Source organism: Acanthochromis polyacanthus, chromosome 19 (genome assembly GCF_021347895.1).
Source record: "Acanthochromis polyacanthus isolate Apoly-LR-REF ecotype Palm Island chromosome 19, KAUST_Apoly_ChrSc, whole genome shotgun sequence".
NCBI classification, from domain to species: domain Eukaryota; kingdom Metazoa; phylum Chordata; class Actinopteri; family Pomacentridae; genus Acanthochromis; species Acanthochromis polyacanthus.
In genome coordinates, this window is record NC_067131.1 from 14,128,041 (window position 1) to 14,150,975 (window position 22,935).

Genomic DNA, 22,935 nt, shown 5'->3' on the forward strand with positions numbered 1-22,935 from the left:
CTGACACACTATCTGCCCATCTAAAACTCTCCTGTACAAACCTGAGAGGACAAACAGCCACACACACGCCAAACCCTATCCAGTTTCCTATTTGTGGTGTCAGAAGTGGGCTCAGCCAGTCACGTTGGGAGGCAGGCGGGGGATGTACTGTGGGCACCCCACTAGTGGCTCAAAGTGAAGCGAACTGATTAGTAACCATTCCCCTCAATCCAATTCTGTAGCCTTGATGCAGCATTAGCTACCAGACAGATTCACTTCAATGCTTTCTTACCACCCTGACCATCCAGGGTCTCCATGTGGCTTACTGATTCTGTAGTTCACTGGCTTAGGTATGACCCCTGCGCAGGCTTTTTACTGTAGGGGCTTAGAGGTCGATTTAGATTTTCCACACGAGTGCAGAGCACAGCTTTGGCTCTGGATACATATAGACTGAAATTCTACTCATAGAATATGGTCGGTACAGTCACATGACTTGAGAGAAATGATGAAGACGAGCTTGTGATTCGCGGGATAAAGAGTCAGAGTTGATGTACAAACTGAGCTCCAGCTGCTAGGTCTGAGATAATTCATAGATAGTTCATAAAACTTTTCTCATGTGATGTAGGTGCGGGTGTGTACAAAATGCCACACTCATTGCATCACAGCTGGTCCAGTCTCCATCATGTCCACTGTGGGATGCTGCTGCTGACCTTCCTCCAGCCCTCTGCTTCCAACTCCCTTTTTCCACCAGTCAACTCTGCATTGCCTTCACTATACTGTTATGCTAACTTACATACTGTTTGAATTTTACTGCTAGCTATATATGGAGTATGTTTAATGTCAGAGCCGTACATCATAAGAGTAAACTATGAGTCAGTTTTCAATGTTAGCTTATACTTTGTCTGTGTCACATATCCTGTCATGCATGTATCTAAATGTGTGTTGTGTTTTCCTTGCTTTCCCACCCCCCCCTCTTCTCCCATCCCTCCCCCTTGCCCTCTTCTGTCCTTCTCAACCCGCCCGGCCAGCAGGCAGATGGGTCCCCCCTATATAGAGCCGGGTTCTGCTCGAGGTTTATTCCCTGTTAAAAGGGTGTTTTCCTTGCCACTGTCGCCTTTGGGCTTGCTCTGGGGGTCAGGCATATGGGTTCTGTAAAGCGTCTTGAGACGATTTGACTGTAATTGACGCTATATAAATAAAATTGAATTTAATTGAATTATGCCAGGATATTTGCCACAGAGCACTTTATCAGTTGGGATGTATATTGACTTAATCTGCTTGTCAGTTGTCCGCATGATTTAACTCCACATCATGATAAAGGGTTAGGGGTAGAAGTCCAAATCCCCACAGTGAAAGGATCTAGTGGCTCTGTTATACTTGAGGAGACATTTTGCTGGCATAATTTGGGTCCAGCAAACTGATTAAAAAAAAAAGTTGTGCTGATTGATGACATTTATACTATGACGAAACATTTCTATCCTGATGGTAGTGGTTTCTTTCAAGATGACCATACCTGCCTTAGTAAGATACAAAGCATCACTGAATGGTTAAAATGAGCATGAAAATGATGTAAATCACATGACAGAGCATATGAATTAACCTTCAGCTGATGAATAAACCAGCAGGACCACGCTATATTTATACGTAGTACATTATGAACATTGTGAAATTCTACCATGTGGTTGAACATATTTGTAATTCATCCTCCAGAAGGAACTGCTGTTAGTAGTATCCTGTTCCATTTACATCTTTTATCATGAGTGTATTCGAGAGGTTTGTCCCGCACCATTTAACAGATATGATGTTGAGCAGATTGGTCTGCAGCAGCCCGTCCACAAGATAAAGCCTATGCAGTAAGCCTATGAGCATCTGGAGTGCACTGGATCCTTTGCGTGTTTTGTTGTTGTTGTTTCTGAAGAGCTTTAGACACCATATGACACTCTGGGACATACAGCTGAATTCAAAACTCTATAGGGAATCATAGGAAAAATATGAGGTAATCCAACTTACATAATCAGACATCAGATTAGATTAATGATCAATGGTAATTGCCAGCTTACCATTAGATGAGCTGACAACCTGTACAGGCATTTTAGCTAAAGTTATGTGGTGAATTTGATTACATCGTCACTAAAATAATCGGAATTCATTGAGAGGGAGCAATAAAAACAATCAGATGAAAGAAAAAATATAAATGCTTGCTAGTTTGCCTACTTCTCCTTTCCCCTGATGTATCATCCCATGTTTTTGTCACCACTGAATGATACCTGAAACTAAATGCTGAGTTACATTAAATAACAATAATTCTGGGGTTGAGATAATCTAAGTACAAACATCAGTACAGTGTAGAACACTGAGGTCACTGTGTTGAGAAATTTTAAAGAGAAATGAAATGCTACATATTATACCTTTAAAATGCTAAAATATCAGTGGAGCATAAAAAAACGGGATCAACCATTGACTAACAGTCATTCCAATTGCAACACAAAATGAACAAAATATTAGTGCAACTTTTGCAAGAACTATGAATTAAATCCACAAACAAAACAAATTCATGTTTGTTCAGCTCCTGATGATGTGACATCTATAAGCGTAAGTCTAGCAGACTGTCCTGTCCTCACCGAGTGAACTTGGCACTGCTGTCTCTGGTTCTATCCCTGGGAATGTGCCAGTACGCAAACCCAGGACTGCAATCAGCCAATTCAGTGCTGAGCTGGGAAAACCTGCTGCCTTCCCATCATCTCCCAGACTACACAGAACTGGCTGCCGTACAATTTCTTTTTTTGAAGATAGTAAGCTTGTAGCTCGATATCTACATGTTACAGACAACCTATTGATCTCCTAAAACGTGGTGACAAGTAACTATAGAGCCGAATTTCACAGCGCCACACTTATTAAAAACCCAAAACAAAAGCATCCAAGAACAGCCTGGCACGTACAGTCCTGTCACAGGCAGTGAAAACCTGTCACTACAGGCACTCAGAACTTAGAACCCAACATGAATACATGAGCCCCAGATAAAACCCAAGCGTGGCAAAAATTGAAGCGAAAAGTAGTATAAAGAGTGGCGAAAACAACGGGGCTAAAACAAATCTGTCAATCCTTTGACATGTAGCATATTTTTGTTAGTCCCTCAGAGGGTGACATGGAGAGGGAACAGAGTAACCAGTCAAAGCCAGGCTGTGTTTTACAGTGCACAAGTTGCGCTGATGGCTGTTTGTAGCATTTACCTGTTTGGCACAGTGAGTAAACGGACACGCTCTGGGGCATTGGCATCAAGCACACACCTCTCGCTCTCAAAACCAATCAAGGAGAGTCGAAAAGCAAGGGGGGAGCAAGAGAGACAAACTGCACTCAGGTGAAAAGAGAGTAATATTTCCTACACCGTAAGTCCAGCCGCAGTGTGGGGCTTTATCACTTGCTACAACGTGGAAACAAACTCTACAGCAATTTCTATTTCATCAGCAGAGTCATCTGCTTAATCCGACAAGCCTAGAACGAAAAACACGCAGTTTGAAACATGCACTATTTTTGCGGTTGGATTGCCCACGTGTCTCGTTACAGGTTAAACCGAAAGCTTTTATCATTATTAAATTTTCACCATGAGTGTTTTGATGCTTGCCAAGTGTTAGTGCCTTGACAAAGATGGATTAGAAAGACAGGCACCTCTGGCTTACCAGTTTACCTCCCTTCTACCTCTTTGGTCCCTAAAACCGAGATGCTGCAATTGATGCTGTTAGTGATTACATTCACTATAGGGAAGCAGATCATTTCTGCTCCTCTCTAGCTCTGCAGCTAAAAATAGGCTAGCCCTGTGTTCACCTTAGCATGAATGCACACACACACACACACACACTCAGTCAGCTACACGTTGACTGCCACACTGGAGAATTGGGTGCAGTCGTGTAGAGAGGGTGGGATGGGGGTAGTGGGTGGCAAGGGGAAAGTGTATTTTGAGGCATTAGCAGAGAGGAGGGGGAAAAAAAAAAAAAGGATGAGCATGCGAGGATAGATTTGATGGAAGGAGATGGGATAAAAAGGAGATGAAGAGGGGAGAGAACTTTGAAGAGCACAGAGGGGACGAGCTTGAGGAGCAGAGCTAAAATATTTGAGGAGAGAGGGAACGATGATAAAAAGAAAGAGTAGCTCAAATGATGAACTGAAATTAGGAACAGAGGAGGGGAAGGTAGGGATGAGGGATCTCCGATATCCTTCTTTCCTACCGAGCCAACTTCCCTCCCACGCTCGCAGCACCGAGCCCTGTGACTTTCAAAGAAGCCATTAATAATGCATTCAAAAGCTCACTTCATGCTATTGTAAACATGGCATGATAGGCGCCATGCTGATGTAGTAAAGAGGGCACACACCAAAATAAATTTAGGGAATATAAGCCTGCTCTAAAATTACCTGAAAGCAAACACTTGTGAATTCTGCAATGCCCACATTTTTCTGAGGTTTAATTAGTGTAATCAGATTTGTCTCATTAGTATCAGTCTTAACAAATGGCTTCAAATGAACCCTTCTGACAGACCTAAGTAGCATATCCATGACAACATAATACAGGCTTATCAGAGGTTGAGAATTGCAGAGAGGAAGTGAGCTTGAAGCGGCATGATACAAGGAAATAACATAAAGGATGTCACATCTGAACCATAGTTGCTAGGGGAGGCATCTCTGCATCTCCAAACAGCTGTGACACTGAATCACATGAAGGTGACAATAAATACACAACTGGGTACAAAGTCTGTTTGATCTTTGAACATTGAAGGTGGAGCTTGAAAACCTCGAGGAAAATTGTTGATATTTCAGCTCGTCAGTTTTAGAGACGGTTAGCATGAGCGTTTACCGTAATTTGCCTGTACACACGCATTAACTTACACAGTACATGCTGGAACGCTGTTGTGTGTCCGAGCTAGTTTGTTTATCAACAACAGTTTTCTGAATGGACAGCGAGTGGACAGTGAAGACACATTAGACTGAATCTGACAAAAAAAATTACTGGCTAACTTTATCTCAGAATGCAGAATCAGATGCAATGTTGATTTTGCTTACGATAACAAAGATGAAAAATATTCACTGTTGATCTACTTTTCTCAACGACAACTAAACTGAAATTAAGTAAAAGTGACATTTCTTACATTTTTCTGTCAACGAATAAAAATTAAATCTCTAAAAGTCGTATTCCTTGACTGTCCAAACTGTTTCTTGTTCTGTAGGTTTACTTCCATTTATGTCAGTGATGCTATCTAAAGTTGTCAGTTCTTGAAAGAAACGGATACGATCTAAACTCGTCTACAAATTCCAATAGGGAGACATTAAAAACAAAGCAGCTGAAACAAACTAAGAACATGCTAACATTTACTAAAAGGTAAGTGAACGTTAATTTAGGTCTGCTAATGTAACACGAGTGTTATTTATGTAATGTTAGCCTCAGCAAGACATTATTCATACCACCGTCGGAAAGATTGAGTCAGTTTAAGGATTAATGAGGACGTTCCATCTAAGGCATTTAAATCACCTTCTAGATGTTCACCTGGAAAAATACTGTTGGATAACCATATTATTGTTATCGAATCACTTAGTTTCTCTTCTTGAGTTAAACCCAGATGATGAACAGGATTTTGATGAACAACTGAGTGAATCATCCACTGAATGAGTTGCTGGTTCTAAATGGTGAGAACAGCTTGCCACAGTAATGCTAATGCTAGGTGAGCATGACAGACAGAGAGAGAGAAAGCATTTCTGTTCTGACAGTCAGAGTTTGGAAATGATAATGTTAACTGGATTTACTGAGGAGACTGTGCTTGTTGTATCGCTGAGTCTCTCCATTAACCTTGCGCTACACAAGAATAACCCCTGAAACATGGATGCACGATGGTATCAGGGCATCATTGGTATCAGCAGATAACCGCTTTAAAATGAAATCTCAGCATGGGCCCAAAATGAGCACTGACAGATAATGCCAAAAGTGAAAATGTTACATCAAAATAAATACGCCATGTTTTACATGTAGGTTGAAGCAGCTTTTCTTTTCGACATAATCTTGCCCTGTGAATGCGCCCATTTGAAAAGCACTGTATTTAATGTCAGCATCTGCCAGTGGCCATCACAATAAGAGCAGCCATAATAATATGGTACTTCCACTAAAGGACAGACTTGATGTTCTCTCCAATTAGGTGGACAAAATATGCACATATATTAGGATTGGCAGTCAGCCAAATTGAGTTTGAAAATATCAGCATATTGGATAACGGTAAATAGTCTTCATTGTGCTCCCCTAGTCTTGTGGAGCCATACCATTCTAGCTCTGAGACAGCACAGCGTAGAATGGCCTGACAACACTTCATTACAATTCTGGTGAGGGTGAAAAAAACTCTGGTGTGTTTGCATTTCTGTGAACTAATCACAACTGTCCTGGGCAGGACTAAATACGTAGCACAGCAATGGTGTTTACTCAAAATAGTGAAAAGCAAATTGTTTTGGTGAAGCATTTGTATGTAGCAAGGCGAGTACTTAACACTTTACTGAAAAAATAGCAGTGCTGCTTTTTTTTCTCGATCCAAAACTTCTTGAGATCAAATCACTATAATTTGACTAAAAGTAAAACACATTTTTAGAAACATTTTTGTCGCTATAAAGTGCTACCAAAATTAATACTGTCTGGATGCTCTGGAGCAGGTAATAATGCAAGATCACTTTGTTGAGGTTGTTATGACAACAACAACAGGCTTGCATAATTACATTTTTCTTCATTAAGAAAGCACAATCCGTGATGATTAACCTTTTGCCATATGACATTTATGCAACCTGAATTAAATGCTTCAGGGTATATACTGCTATAAAACAAGAGGTGCCATTTCTTCCGATCTTTGCAAAACAATGCTTTGATTTAAAGGGAAATTACTTTGAAAAGAATAATAATACTAAAGAAGTCATTATCCTAATGGCTGGTTTAATTCACATAATGAAAAATATCTGAATGAAACTCGCTGTCAGCATTTTAAAAACACAACGTTAAAAACAGAATATAATCAGAAGAAATAGTAAACTAGAATTATTCAAATCTCTTAATAGAAGAGTTACGGTTCTGAACAGAATTTCAGAATTTTGTGACGTAACTTCACTCTGACCGAGGTCAGCATGTAGTTTGGATAGAACTAATAATATATTATAATTAATAATTGGATAAAAAAATAGTGACACACTTCATATCTGCACCGCATTTATGTGACCAAAACTGACCTGCTGGTTGTTTAAAACTCCGCTAACGAAGCAAGTGCAAACAGTGGCAATAGCAAAACTTACTAGCATTTCTCTGAAATTAGAGAGACTGAGGGAGTGGGAACAATGCCAGAGCTATAACAAAAAGAGGAATTACAATGAGGGAACTGTGCTCTGAAAGGCAATATGCACCCTGTGACGCACTGCACATTGAAAAAGGCAGACTTCTCAAGAAGTCAAGAGAAACTCACCAGCTTGCAAAGATAAAAAGGAAAAAAACAGTGACACATGATTAACTCATAGTTGCTACACAACAAATAACCAATGCCAGTTGTCTGTGGATACAAACTTGCTACTTGGACACCCTTTCATAATCATGTAAATTTAATATACAGCAAAGAAGACCTTATCACAGTCATGAGCCCCGATAATTTACTAATAACATACACAGTGATTGTGCCTTTCTTGTATTTCCCAGAGACAACTCATGTTTATCTTACCTCTCGGCAGAAGCTGACGATGTTTTCCCAAAGCTCCTTGGCCTCGCCCTCATCATTTCGTCGACGGGCCTCTACATGCATACTCTCCCTCCTCTTCAGAGGCTTAACCACTTTGCGAAGGGTGAGGTACTGCTGGGGCGTATGGCATGCTGCACAGTTCTTGGCCTTGATGTCGTTGAGCAGCGTACATGCTGGGCAGCTCCACTGTCCCACCTTCTCCTGAAGGCTAGATGAGGAGGAGGAGGGACCAGAGGAAGCAATAGCAGAAGAAGAGGAAGGAAAGCCCCTGGCCTGTTTCCGTGTTTTATGACCTGAGGAGGATGAGGAACAGGAAGGTGTACAGGAGCACGATGCAGTGCCAGACCCCAGTGGGAGGCCACAGTGTGAACAGCAGCGGGGCAGGGGCGCCTGCTGCTCCTGAAAGCCATGCAGTTTGGAAGAACCACATGCTGAGCACTTAGGTGCACCTGTAGGGTTGCGCAGGGTGCACTTGGAGCAGGCCCAGGTGCTAAAGTCTGGGCTAGAGGGGCTGGCTGGGGTAAATCGTACCGTCTCACAGCCTACAAGGTCGATGAGGTCAGCACCAACCCTTGATGATCGGCAGGCCTCGCACTTAGATGATCCACTAGGGTTGGGCAAAGAGCAGCTAGGGCACTTCCAGGTGGGGGTTGCTGAAGAAGCAACAGGAAGGTGGGGGTTCAGAGGGTGGTGTTGGGGATCTTCTTCTTCTAAAATACTGAGGCGCTTGCTGGGATATGAAGGTTCCTGGGGTTGGGCATGTTTAGGCTTGGCTGGCCGCTGTGGGCCGGGCTGGGGTGGCACACTGGCCGTTGAAGGAGAAGTAGGGCTGGGGGTGTTGGTGCCTGGGTTTGGTGGGCGCCCTGGAGGGGGAACCTCTCTTCTGCTGCGTGGGACGGGGTTATTCTGGAGAGAGGAGAAAGCAGTAAAAGGGGAGCTAAGGGACACATGGGGAGGTTCTTGAGGATCACTGTGAGGGGATGGGGGAGAGTCATCTGTTAGGTCAATGAGCAGCGGTGCTGGTCCCGTGTGAACAGGGAACCCCAGCACAGGCGTGCGTACCTCAGGCACCACCAGAGCCTCTGGGGGGATTTTAGGCAAAGACAGTTTTCTGGGCCCACCACAGGCGGAGCATGACAGCGCAACAGGGGTGTTGTGGAGTGTGCACCGAGGGCAAGCCCAGCCCGAGTGCTGCCCCTCCAGACCACCAACCTCTCCATTGCTCTCAGACCGTCGTAGCACTTCCTCCTTAGCTGGATGCTGTCCGTGGGGCTCAAGCAGGACCGTGGGGGTGATGGTCGGCGTTGGGGGTTCATTTGGAACAGGCGGGAGACCATTGGCAGTGGCAGCTATGGTGGTGGTAGGGGGTGTGTGGGTGGCAGGAGATGGACCAAAGCCACAGACGGAGCATGCTCCAGATCCTTGGGGGTTGTTGAGCGTACAGCGGGGACAGGCCCAGCGATGCTCCTCGGTGCTGCTCAGCCGCAGGATCTGGTTAAGGTCAGGTTTCTGGCGTGGTGCCTCACAGATCGAACAGCGAGGTGCTGCACCGGCATTTAAGTAGGTGCAGCGTCCACATGACCACTCACTGCCTCGTACTGCTGCTGCCATGGAGCCAGGAGAGTGAGAGTGGCTGGAAAACAATAAACAATGAGTCAGAGCAAATTCAACAAACAAATCAGGTTGCTGTATGGCAGTAAGTGCATGGCAAAAGCAGATGCATATTAAGTATACCGCTATACATTCACTTTAGCTATTTCAGTCAGTAATATTCAGAGTAATGTTTAAACAGTGTGTCGGTGGAGCAATGGAGGAAGAAAAGACAAAAAACGAAGCAAGACAGAATCAGACAAAGTGAGAAGTAAGAAATTATGAAACAGCCACATGATGAATATATGCTTCCAGTAAACTATGGATGATTATCTGCAGGAAGATAGGACAGCAGAACATCAGTGAAACCGCAAGAGGAGGAGAGACAGACTGAATTACAAAAGAAAAATGGAGTGTGAGAGGGAAAGATTAGTCGGTGCAGGGGAAAAATCAAATCTCCCTCCTGGGGGCACTGAGGGCAGTAAATCCATACACAATGGCCACCTGATTAGAGCCAGGGAGACAGGACACGGAGAGGAGAGGAGAGGAGAGGAGAGGGGAGGGGAGGGGAGGGGAGGTGAGGAGAGGAGAGGAGAGGAGAGGAGAGGAGAGGAGAGGAGAGGAGAGGAGAGGAGAGGAGAGGAGAGGAGAGGAGAGGAGAGGAGAGGAGAGGAGAGGAGAGGAGAGGAGAGGAGAGGAGAGGAGAGGAGAGGAGAGGAGAGGAGAGGAGAGGAGAGGAGAGGAGGTTGCCGTTTCCTCAGAACACTAGGACAGCATTGCTTGAGTTCTGACTGACACTTATTAGAATGGAAAAACACACGGGATCTCTTCGACTTCATATTAGCACCTCTCTCCTGTTCCTGTGAACGCTAATGGAGGCTAGATGGGAGCAACTTAAGGTCATGTCAGTCCCATACCCAAATGAATTTCACATGGATGCGTGTATTAATTCTAGCAGCTCTTGTGACTTGAGCATGTTTTAATGGCAAATCATTTATGCTTTTAGAGTTAAAGCAGTTTAAAGACAACTACTATCAGACCAATTCAACCGCATTCCAACAGTGTAAACAGTGAAGGAAGAATTCTATTTATCTCATCAGGGTCCTCAGTTGATTTTCACCTCTGGCAAATAAAAATCTAAGGCGGTCTGTTATGGTGGATTGACTTGTATATAGAGTTCATTCTCTGTGCCTGCAGTTCAGTCAATCTGACTTATTGATAGCGGGTATATTCAGGCCTTTCGAGGGAAAGTAGCACAGCTGGATACTTCCGACTGTGCAATGGGAGTTTGTAGAGGGACAGCCCCGAGGGACGGGCATGTTGCTATCTGGACAAGCCCATAAATGTCACTGTCACTCAGGCTGCTCATGTGTGAACGCCAACATAGAGAAGGTAATGCAGGACTTTGAGGGTATAGTGGTGAGCAACGTGCTAAGAGCTAGGATACTGCAGCACTTTTCACACTGATCCCAGATGCACAGATGCTGACCCCAAATTGACCTGAGCTTGTGGATCTGACCACATTTACTCTTTTTTATTATATTTTGGTTGGAGAACAAAGATCTAAGGCTGCTTTGACAAAGGTCTTTATGTCCTGTTTTGTGGCTATTTGATAAATACTCCCTGTGCAAACACACTCTAGATCTATGAAAAACTCACCCTGATAATCCCTTTCTGTTATCACATTAGGGCATGGAGAAAAACAATCTCACGGCCCATGTGACATTTTAATGCCAATGAAGTATAGGGTAACTGCTGGTTGGGCAGTCTGGGTCCTGCTCTTGTCCACTGCAGCACCATGTGTCCTGGCTGGCTAACTGCCCTTAGTTCAACTCCATTAAACCCTTTCAAATCAGGCGGATCCTCAGAACCCGGGGGAGCCTCTTACAGACAACCTCTCGCTCCCAGCACACTGTCCTTTCCTCTCATCAAATCGCCTCCCAGTGGAAACTGACAGCAGGGAGGGATGTGAATGTGTCTCTTTGGTTGTCTTTGAGTGTGTGGGTCCTTGCCGCTAGGTCGTGTGCTTGTGTATATGCAACCATGTGGCTATATTTATCCAAAGATATTACATAGCTGCTTGTTTCATTGTGTACCTACATTTATGCAGTTTGTGCCCAACGGGAGCAAAAGTATAGAGGTAGGAGTCCAGTGCTTTATGTCAAGAGCCATTAGCACTGCGTTCATTCTCTTGAGCTGAAGTCAGCACTCCAACATAAACCAGGGCCTCTTGTGTGAGGAGGAAACTCAGCCTTCCAATGATAACAATAAGCACAACAAGGAAAACACACATTTTACAAAGATAATTGCATAATGGGAAGTCAGCATTTACATGTTTGTTTTCCTTAATCTTTTATCCCCACAATAATATCTGCAATGTCCTCCTGCTAGCTGTGCAATATTAAACAACCCTTATTATTCACATTTACAGGTCTATAATTTAGGGATTGAACAATATGTTTTTTGTCCAGAGCTGATGCCAGTGCTGATTACTGGTCATCAAGAAAGACCAATAACCGATATGTTGAACTGGTATGTATTAAATGTTCTACTTTAACAGCATTTGATAGCAGGGAACCTGTCATTCATCACTAGGTTTCTTCATTGTTAAGGCAGCTCCTAGCAATAGGAACATCACATGATGCTATGATGTTCTCCACTGTTTACTGATTTATTGACTGATTTGAGATTGAACAGATTGTCACTTGCACTTCCACTGTTCTTGTCTTTGTTCTCCATCTTTTTATGTTCTATAACTTGTATTTTACACTAAGTTCCAAGGTTCTGGGGTAATCTGTGGCTGTCTCCTAACTTAGCCGTTAGCTGACAGCATGACCTCAACCATTGTCAGAATAGGAAATTTCTGGTTTGTGGCAATGGCTTGTGTTTCTTCTTCTTCTTTTTGCAAGCTGGGTCCCTACTAGAGAGATACTGCTGACACCACAGAGTGACTACAGACAGAGAGAGGCCGCTGCATCAGACCCAAAGTAGCGCATTGAATTTAGAATCAGTTAAAAACAATAATGATACCAATTATCACAGAAAATCACAGGAAAAAAAAGCCAAACATTAGCCCAGATAATCTATCTGCCCTTCCATAATTTTATTTTTGGAGGTTTTAGAATTTGTTCAGATGCTTTAAATTAAGGGTAAAAAACATTAATTTTGCTCATATTTTACATTGCAGCAGTATGGCTTCTCACCCTCTGAAAGACTCAATTTTAACACTTGTCTCTTTCACTCTAAAGTCACAAAAAAGCACAGCTTGCTCTGATTGGTGAACTGGTCAGACAAAAGCAAGGTAAAGTAGCACCAGATCTCTAAACACAGCGATGGAAGTCTGAGAGAAGTGGCTATAACTAGGTCATAATTGCAAACCGTGAGGAAGCTACTCATTCTTTGTTTGTGGGCTTGTCAAATTAGCAATTTGGCAGGTACTATGCTAATGTGATACGTAGTGATGTAAATAAGTAACAGAAGAAAAGTCTGGAAATCATTTTATAAAGGTAAAGCACAGAGTTTTTGAGGGAGGGAATAACTACTTTTTCTAAACTTGCAGACCTTTTTCGTACACAAAAACTACATCAGACACTAAAGGAAGGGGAAAACCATAAAAGCATAATATGGGCTCTTTAAGTATTCTTGGCCTAAAATGCAAGTATAAAAGGGTTGCCAATGCAGCATCAATCACTGAGTTAGAAAATATTAAATCTATCCCAAAACAACCTGTGTTGTGTCCTGAGGCAACACATCCCCACACCCTCAGCAATTACTGTAAGTTAAAGGTGACTGAATTAAGGGGCAGCCTCATGCTAGCTTTGATGGCACATGTTCACACCGTGTTTGGCTCTCCAAAGGCCTGCCTATCTGAGAGCCGCAAACAGCAATGACGACAACAAGTGTCAACACCTCGTGTTTGATGACAGATTCTACCCTGTGGCCATTTTCATAACTGTCAGGCCTCTTTCATCTCCAGCAAGAGAGCAAAGTCATGGTGTCAGCCACATGGAGACTTTGTCAAAGCAATTGATTTGCTTCTCGTTGGAGCACAGGGACTGCAAATTCATTATGTTTTCGCCTGCTGCAGACGTTGTAAGAGCTTTTTATTAAATGATCAGCCTCAAGGAATTTTTTTAATATCTAGCCTAATTATGTAATTATTATCTGTTGTAAGCAGTACACTTATTATTTGCAACCAACAAATGTTAAACACCTACAGTCCTTAATAAAAAAGGACGCATTTGTATGCATCATGAATGCACACACATCCTTGTATGTACTGTACATGCCTACAGCAGATGATGATCACGACAGTCTATGATCCCTGGACCTTACTTAAAAGGATCCTTTGAGTGCACATGCTCACTCACACACATGTACACAGAGACACATGCACACACCTTTTGTCCTTGGCCCTGTGCTCAGTGGAGCTGCTCTAAAAGTGCCCACTTCAGCTCCTCAGCTCCTCAGTGTCGCAGACCTGGGCGGGTAGCCAGTAGCTTACAGTGAAGAGAGAGAGAGAAAAGGAGAACCCTCACCTCTAAAAAGCCTATCTTTTTGCAATGAGGTTCTCAATGCAGCCTGCTGCCCATAAAGTATCTACTCCTTCTCTAAATTCACTTAAGTAAGAGCATCAATGACCCTTGGCCGTTTCTTAATGCCTCACCGGATGGAAGACAATCGCAGAATTTCGGCAGACTACTACAAAGAGCTCTGAAGCTCTTCGTGTAAACGAGCAAACCTGTAACACTGTGTAAAAGGGTAAATTAACTGCCACAGGTAAAATGCCTACAAGGAAGCCCTCAGGCTTTGGAGAAAAGGGTACTTATGAGAGACACACAAAGTACAGAGGTACAGACTGTACAAAATCCTGAACATGAAACAGGTCAGTAAGGCTTTTTAAAAATATACCACAAAAGCAGTGATGATAGAGTGTAGGCCACCTATAGCTGGCTACTTGGATTAATTCTACAAACTGAACCCTGTTGAGAGATCAAGTGAGTCAAATCTCTCCAATTTCTCCCTGCCTCACTGTGAGACATTTGGCCTTTGTGCAACAGTCATTAGCACTGCCTTTCCAAGGTTGGCCCTGAGCCCAGGGCCTGAGGGGTAAGTGTGGTACCCACTTTGGCCTGTGGGGGCACAGTGCTTCTGCTTTACACAGTCAAGAAGTGAGGAAACTGGATGTTTCCAGGAACCAGGGTAGCAGTGGTGACTGCAGTAGACAATCGACGTCCTTGATGACTGACAGCAAACAATGATTAACTGCTTTATCTTTTTCCTTAGCACTGTATTGGTTGAATTATTGTCATATTGTTATATTATCATTGGATGACATATTAGGATTAATTCTATTCTAAAAACATGACTAAAACATCTTTATTCTTCATAAACAATTCAAACATTGAACTTGCATGAATTAATCCTGACATTAGACTCAGCAAAAATATAAAAACCAGTCAGTCAGCACTTCAGAGATATTCTATGACAGATGGGCTGTCAGTCAGTGTACAGCAAGTGTCACACAGGCTTTCTGTGACAGTTTATCTTGTGACTGGCTGAGCTTTAAAAATTTTGTAAAACACACGGTTTCTAAAAGCTCAGATAATAAACACTAGTAACCACACAGAATCCGTCGATCTCTACATACTGTGCTAACATAGCGTACTGGACTGCCAGCTGATAACAGCGGTCTTACAGTTCTTATGTGTATGAACACGTATCTAAGAGAAACACTCTGTGTCAACTTTCTGTTATGGAAACATGTTTGGGGGACAAATAGAGACTCCAACCGTACCTTGATGCTTGTCCACGTTGTATTCAGATTGTGTACATTGCATTGAGAGCACCAGCCAGTGTATATGTAGAATTGAAAGTGTTTTCTTATTAAATTGAACTTCAGTAAATGACTCAGTTCATGAAGATGCTTGAGTGGGGGAGGCTCCTTGTTAATAATGGAGCTAATCCATACACTGCTGGGTCAAGTCTGTCAGCACAACCTACAGCCTCTCTGACAGGGTCACTTGTAGCTACTGATTAGACTTTTGCACAGCCTGCTGTCTGTGGAGAAACACTGTGAGAAAACCCTTTTCCTGCTGGATGTGAAGACTGCTACAACAAATTCAAAAAGCTTGCATATTTACTGTATCACATTTAAATTGGAGAAATCATCTGAAATAGCACAGAGCAACGCACCCACGACCCTGACTTTGCCAGCACTGAACTCATCCTACTGAACCAATAAGCAGCTTCACATAACAAAACACACCAGAGGGTTATACTGCTTATATTGGAAGGGCAGAGGGATGATTGTTTGGATGCAACAGCACAATGCCTCATACAAATAAGCTTGCCATACAGCACATAATGAAACAGCATTAAAATTAACATGTAGATATAAATAAATGACATGTATATGTTTATTATTTTAAAGAAGTGGATGTTGAGCAGTAGCTCTGACATACCCATGTCATCTACAAATGCCATTTTTTATTATTCTAGCATAATATATAGAGTAGACCTGTACATAAATGCAGCTGTCTGAGTGATTTATATATAATGTAAAGAATTGAACTGCTTGGAAAATATACAAATACAAAAATAATTACGAATTCACTGATTGGTCTAAAAGTGGGCTACAGCTAGCTGAACAAATTCCAGTTCTTAAAGCCCAGAATCTCTACGGCTAATTATAGCATGCTTTCAAACCATTTCATTATTTATATCATGTTTTTCAATTACACACCTCTGAACAGTTACAGATGTGTTTAATACATATAATACAGTTGCTTTAACAAATTTATATACACTTTGTCATGAATTTTGGATATTTGTAGCCGTTTCTGTGATATATAAAATATAAAATAAACAAGTAAGCATATTGTTTATTCAGCAGGAGATATTTAAAGCTATACGAGAGCTAACATAGCTCCAACACTGACATCAAGTCTAGTGCTCAGCGGGCTTATTACAACTCAATAAATTACACTCCTGTCCGTTGTGTCAGCTATTACTTCAATTACCTTTTACAGTGATAAAGCTAATATCCCCACAGGAAAGAACAGTTTAATCTAATCTCTTTTTATGATAATGCATTTGATTTATTTTAGGAGGGGGGATCTGATGATCTGAAATCGTAGATGATCTTAATTTGATGTATGATCTGCTTTTCTGCTAAAGCAAAGTCCTGATAGGTTGTGACACAATTAGGATGACGTTCGTTGGACGCAGTCAGAATGGTGGATGAAGAATATTGACGAGCGCATCAGCATCCTGAAGCAAGTGTCGCAGTAAATTCTGCTCTTCACAGACTGTAAACATAGATGGTTACTCTTTACGATCAAGTATTAACATAACTGACAATAACTGTGCTAATCAATTCATCAGTTTGAGCATTTTTTAATGAAGTCTTTAATGTGAATATTTTCTGGTTTCTTTTCACCTCTATGATAGTATATCCCTTATTTCTAGGTGGTGAACAAAACAAGATGTTTGACGGCATCATGTTGGGCTTTAGTAAACAGTGATCAATATTTTTCACCATTTTGGACCTTTTTACAGACCAAACAACTAATTGAGAAGATGAAATCAGCAAAACAAGAAATACAAAAAATCGTTTGATGCAGCCCAGTGACAATGTAAGTTTTCTCCTTCTTATTTAAATGACTTTTGTGGTTAACAGCGTTGAGTTCAACTTTTGCTTGATGTACAATACAGTGTATTTTATACTGTCTAATTGCTAAAGCTGTCATTATTGTAAAATGCATTTATTTATTCAACCGTATTATGTTTATGCACAGATGATACAACATCTCAAGTCCTCATGTTTCATTCCTGGCTGTTTTAATGTCAGAAAGCAAAACTACTATGTATCTGTGCCACAAACAACACCCCTGGAATCATGTTTATGTACCTTTTCTCTTTGACTGCAAAGAACTTGAACCTCATTTGGTGAGTCTGTGCTCTCTGATAGGAGCTCTGTGGCGATCAATACCCATTACCCCACTAGTCTTGTTAGGTAGGAACTCAACAAGCGGCAAAGCAGCAGAGATACAAATCACCACATGCAGTCAGAACTTTCAGAATAAAATCAGAGCAAAAACAGGATGCAGAGATTTGTTAATTGGGCCTTAAGCCTGGAGTTGAACTGGCAGGTTTTGTATCCAGGCAGCCATATACACAACTAGATATGTGATTGAGGTCGACTAAATCTGTAGGAAGAATTGCGGATCATACCACAATCTTTGGGCCAGATCGTCCATCCCTGATTTATTAGCGGCAAAAATCACTTCTTTGAATGTAAACCTTCTCCAGAGTAAAGCAGAATTTTCGTGTTAACCAATTTTGCTACATCAATTATAAGGGATTACTAATAGGCCATGTGAGGCTGGTTGACTCTACGTAGCCTGACTGTGATGAACTCATCTTGCGAGAGTCTCCACATGTTGCCCCCCGACACAAACACTCTCAAATAAAGTGAGGCACTTGTGATAAATATTGAGAGGCACAGTTTGTGTGAATCCAGTGAGAGAAGAAGAGACATGCGGTAGATAGTTTGCCTTATAAAATGTTTATGCTAGAGAAATGCCTTGGCTTTTGTGCACTTGATGACGAACCCATTCAACAGCTGTAACTCAACAAGCGACAGGAATACAGGGAGCGATTTTCATATTTACAAGCTGCGAGGGCACTACCTAGGGTTTTCTGAGTGCTGGCATTACTGCCTGTGCTTTTTGTAATTTTTACATCTTCCATGCAAACCTCACTGGCAGACAAACCGATGATGCCGACTGAATAGTAATTTTTGTTTCACAGCGCAGAGCTTTTTATTAAAAAAAAAGAGGCTTATCAGTGGCCAATAGGCCCTTGGATCAGACGAGCTGTAAAAGGGATAATGAATGTTGAAACATTCTGCTGCATCTGAACACACCCAGAAAACTCCAGTGACAGGGATTAGATCAGCACTTTTACACCATCTTTACCACACTTTAGAAAACCGACTGAGAATATATTTATGCTTTTAATAATACATGCAGTCTGTCTGCAACAGTCTCGCTGGCAGAAACTTTTGTTTTTCATTTCAATGAGGAATTTTTCCTGCTTACAAGATCAGAACAAACTTTTCACTTAAAAATCTTTTTCTCCTACCAAGCATTCCTCACTGTCCTTCAGAGGAGCTGAGTCAGGGTCTGACACTTTGAGTATTAACTGTATGAGCCTCCTTCCACTTGACAGGTCGTGGCATAAATATGACTCATTAATCAACTTCGACAGGTTCAAAATTGATTTGTTACAACTAACATTGTGGACCTGAGCCATTGACCCTCCACTGTTTATGTGAGAACAGTATCTAGAGCCTAGAATTCAGCAGAAGAGAAACAGTTTCTTCTCAGACTCACTGAAAGTCAGTGACTTGATGCAGGAGATTGGTAACAGTGAAACCTTAGTCATAGGGGACATGAAGATAATTGGGTAAGTTTTAATAGAGTGACAGTGAGCAGGACACTTCTTAATGAGAAGAGAGACTTTTTAGACAGAATATTAAGAAAGAAAATATTAGAGCGTTGACTGTGGCACAAAGACTCAGATACTGTGGGTCATGACATCCTTTTAGCATGTCTCCAACAGTGGCTTGCTATTAACGGTATAATACTAAATTGGTTTAAATCCTGTCTTAACAGAGGAAATTCTCAGTGGTAATAGATCAGTTTTTCTTTCTTCCCCTGCCACCTATTGGGTCCTTCAGGCACCCATTCTATTCTACCTGCATATTTCCTCTTGGAAGCATCATTAGCAAGTATAGCGTCTTCTGTCACATCTATGCTGATGGCGCACAGCTATGCCTTCCAGTAAATCCACTTCTAGGGATTCTCCAAAGCATTTCCTAGATTGTTTTAAAAACATTAAAATCTGTGTGGTAAATATTTTCGCAATCAAAATGTTTGGATTTTCGCAATCAAATGATCATGATTGATATTAGCCGATAAAAAAAAAGCATGCTCTGTTCATAGAGAACTCTGCTGTCTATCAAATCCAATGCTTTCTAAACTCACAATCGACTTGTTTAAACATCCACAACCTCCTCCAAAAAACTGAAATATATGCATGAAGTTCAAGTAGAGCGAAGTTGCTAAATTAACTGAATTCCTGTCCTTTCCTTGCTAAGGTATCAGTGACATTATATAGTGCATCATCATGTCACATACTGTGAAAGTGAAAGCAGTGCTCTGTTGATTTTATTTTGGTTTAAAAGTTTTGGTACAAGTTAATTTATATTTTGCTTCTAGGAGATGCATTGTGTCAGTCTTATTTTGTGGCACACATGTGAACATTAACAGGAATGCAGCCCAAGATGAAATTCAAAGCAGTAACCTATGCAAATGTGAAAGCACAATAACCTAATAAATAATCATGATAAACAATCATGATCTCATTAATGTTTAAAATGATCATGATTATCATTTTGGCCATAGTTGTGCAGCTTCATTAAACAGTTAAAAAACATAAATATTTATCTTCTGTCTTTATATTCCAGAGGCTGCCTTGTCAGGAGGCTTGGCCACCTGAGCCCATATGTGAAAACCTTGGTATTATTTTTGATTTTAAGCTCAATCTTGACAAAAAAAAAAAAAACAACCTCTGTTGTTAGAAATGGTCACTATTAAGCATTTCCTGTCTTTCCATGATATAGAAAAAGCAATCTGTGCCTGCATTTCATCACAACTGGACTACTGCAATTCACTATACTTAGATGCTCCCCAGTTTTCAGTAACTTGCTTGATCCAACATGCAGCTACAACGATCTTGAATAGTACTGATAAGAGTAAGCACATCACCCCAGTCCAATTTCTCTTCATTGGCTCCTCGTTCTTTTTAGAATTCAATTTAAGACCTTGCTGATTGCTTTCAAGGCTCTTAATGGCCAACCTACATCTTATATCACACATCTTATTCACTGGCACTGTGCTCCTGGGTCTTTCAGATCTGACAACAAATCTCTCTAGTAGGCCCCATGGTCATGACTAAGACTAAAAGGTGGCAAAGCCTTTGCAGTTGCTGTTCTGTGACTGTGGAACCAGTTGCTGTTAGATACTTGATGCGCTCTCCCTGTTTCTCTTTTTAAACCTAGGCTAAAGACACATTCTTATTCACTGGCACTCATCATTCAATCTGTTACCATGTCTATAATTCTGTATTTGCCCACGGACATTTGTCATTGTGTCTTTTATTTTTTTTACTGTACATTTCTTTTTTTATTTTTCTGCATGGCACTTTGGTCAGCTTAAACTGTTTTGCAATCTGCTCTAGAAATAAACTTTACTTAGCAGACAAAAGCTCTTTTGAAAAAGTATCCTTAGGCCAAAACATTCCTACAGTAAACTCGGCAGTGGCTGTGTGCTATGAACAACTTTTAAAAACTGAACAAACAATGCTGTGTTGTTAAAATGGAAAAATACAGGGAAGATGTGACGTTACAGAAACAAGGGTCACGCTGTGTAAATGTTCACCACATTGTGAGTAATGTCATGCACTATAATATCTGGGCCTCGTTATACTTTTTAGCTGCGTAAAATTTAAGACATTTCCTGTTGCCGTGAGCCTTATTCGGATGACCACATGCCTCATGACCAACGCCTCAAACAAGAAAAAAAAAAAGATACCACCTACTCATCGCTTCTCCTGAATAAGAGACTGAAGATCCTAAGAAAGCAAATACTGAGGGGGAAACAGCAACAGAAACAATAACAGCAGCTTCTGACCTCTAGTTGTGCCCTCAGTGAATATTTCACGACCAGTGCTCATTTTTGACGAGTGAATCTGTCAGCGGTGGAGACAGTTTCAGACATTTGAATCTTTAAACAGAGGAAACTGTCTGACTGGGTTTCAGCAGACATCAGTTGCATGGAGCAAAGCGAGAGCAAGCAGGAAGCTGGCAGGAAGCTCCAGAATCAGGGAGGAAGAAGAGGAAGAGATGGCAGGGGCACTGCGCTGATGCCGCTGTGCTAATCTGAAGTTCCTGCGGGCATTCAGACCTGGAGGGCAGGAGCACTGCTGACACACTGACAATGCTGCCTTCAGCCAGGGGGGTGCTTCTCATACAGACAGCACAAAGTAGTTTTATAACTCGTTACTATGACACAAATTTAACCCTTAAAGGCAAACCAGTAACAACTATTTGCCATAAGCATGCTCTAGTTCACTGGCTTCGACCTCACTTTACTAAACACTGACAAGAGTCATTAGAAGCTTATATGGTATCTTACAGAGGTGCACAGTTTTGTTCCGATATGTGAGGCTGCCGGGTTATCATGTGTGGTCTTATCTAGGGCTCAATGCAATTAGGTTACTGAACATATGTTACAGATTTCCATGGCAACAAGAGCAGGAAAATCTGGAATCATGTCAGCTGAAGTGCCAACAGGCTATTTTGTTTTGAGCATCAATGTTCTGTTTTCCAAAGAAAGTCGCACTGTGAGACAAAGCTTGCATGCCAAATCTAGTCTGGAGGTTTGGGGACTGTCCTGAAGTGGTCCTGTCTTCTGACAGCCAATAGCAGGGGAGGACATGGTGAAATAATTCAGACATAAACACAGCCAATGATCATGGTTGTTGAGCCCAAGTGGACCCGTTTTAAACCAATTAAAGGGAGGAGAGCTAGCGGAATGGAGCTGCGATAAACGCCATCATCCATCATGCTGGGACAGTAGAGGCACTGGGATCGACTCTGGAGAGAGCAGACACCGGCTGTAAGACCTCAGGACTCCTAAGGCTATATGCAACATAATGCACCAGCAGCAGTATGTCGCTGAAATAAAATAAAGCACAGCTGCATTGTTCATTGAACAATATTAGCATTGTGATAAACCTGTGCTGTGCTGCTATTAAGTAAAAGACATTCCACAGTTAGGAGACACTGCAACTGCATGTCTGTTGCACATCTCTGTCCGATGAGTGGGTTGTTATCATGAGTGAACCTTCAGAGTTGAGCTACTGAGTCAGGGCAGGCACAAACACTTCCCAAATTCTATGGGTCGCTGCTGGATGAAAACAAATTGAAACAACCCAAGGACGAGACTGTTCATGCAGTCTCCAAGGTTAAAAAAAAATAAAAAACAAGGCAAAGAGAATGTTTTATAGGACAATAAAGAATAAGCGGCTGAAGTTAAGCTGGCCTCATAGTGTTCTGTTGTTTCTATATTTCATGCTCTGTCACAGCTCAGCAAAGCTTGCCTAACATTGTTAGGCTCACACAGCAGTGTGTATATGTGCATAAGACTGTGAGTGAATATGTGTGTGTGAGAGAGGGTGATGGGGGTAGATGAGAGGGCATGCTCCAAGTGCCACTGCAGTCTTTTTAAAACATCTATTGTCAGAATGTGTGTGTCCCTCTATACCTTCCTGAAAATGACAGAAATGGACTTTAATGCCTATTTGTGTGTTTCTGAGCACAGCTGACTGAGAGTGTAGTGTATTTGCTAACAGAGGCATAGGCTTGTTGCTACACAGATGCGCAAAAGCAACAGAAGACTACGCTGAATAAAAACGAGTTGAGTGTATGATGCAAAACTACACAAACAGCATGGCCTATACTTGAGTTTCATTCATGGAGTGAGCTATCTGTGATGGA

General features: G+C 41.8%; 1 protein-coding gene across 2 annotated transcripts in view; it reads right to left on the reverse strand.

The window, feature by feature from the left end:
- Window positions 1-22,935, reverse strand: part of capn15 (calpain 15) — a 51,568-nt gene that overhangs the window by 20,809 nt on the left and 7,824 nt on the right. For both annotated transcript variants that reach the window (XM_022220226.2, XM_022220217.2), the window contains exon 2: window positions 7,701-9,351. In XM_022220226.2, the coding sequence (XP_022075918.1) occupies window positions 7,701-9,329 (1,629 nt within the window). In that variant the 5' untranslated portion in view covers window positions 9,330-9,351. The remainder of the gene's footprint in view (window positions 1-7,700; window positions 9,352-22,935) is intronic.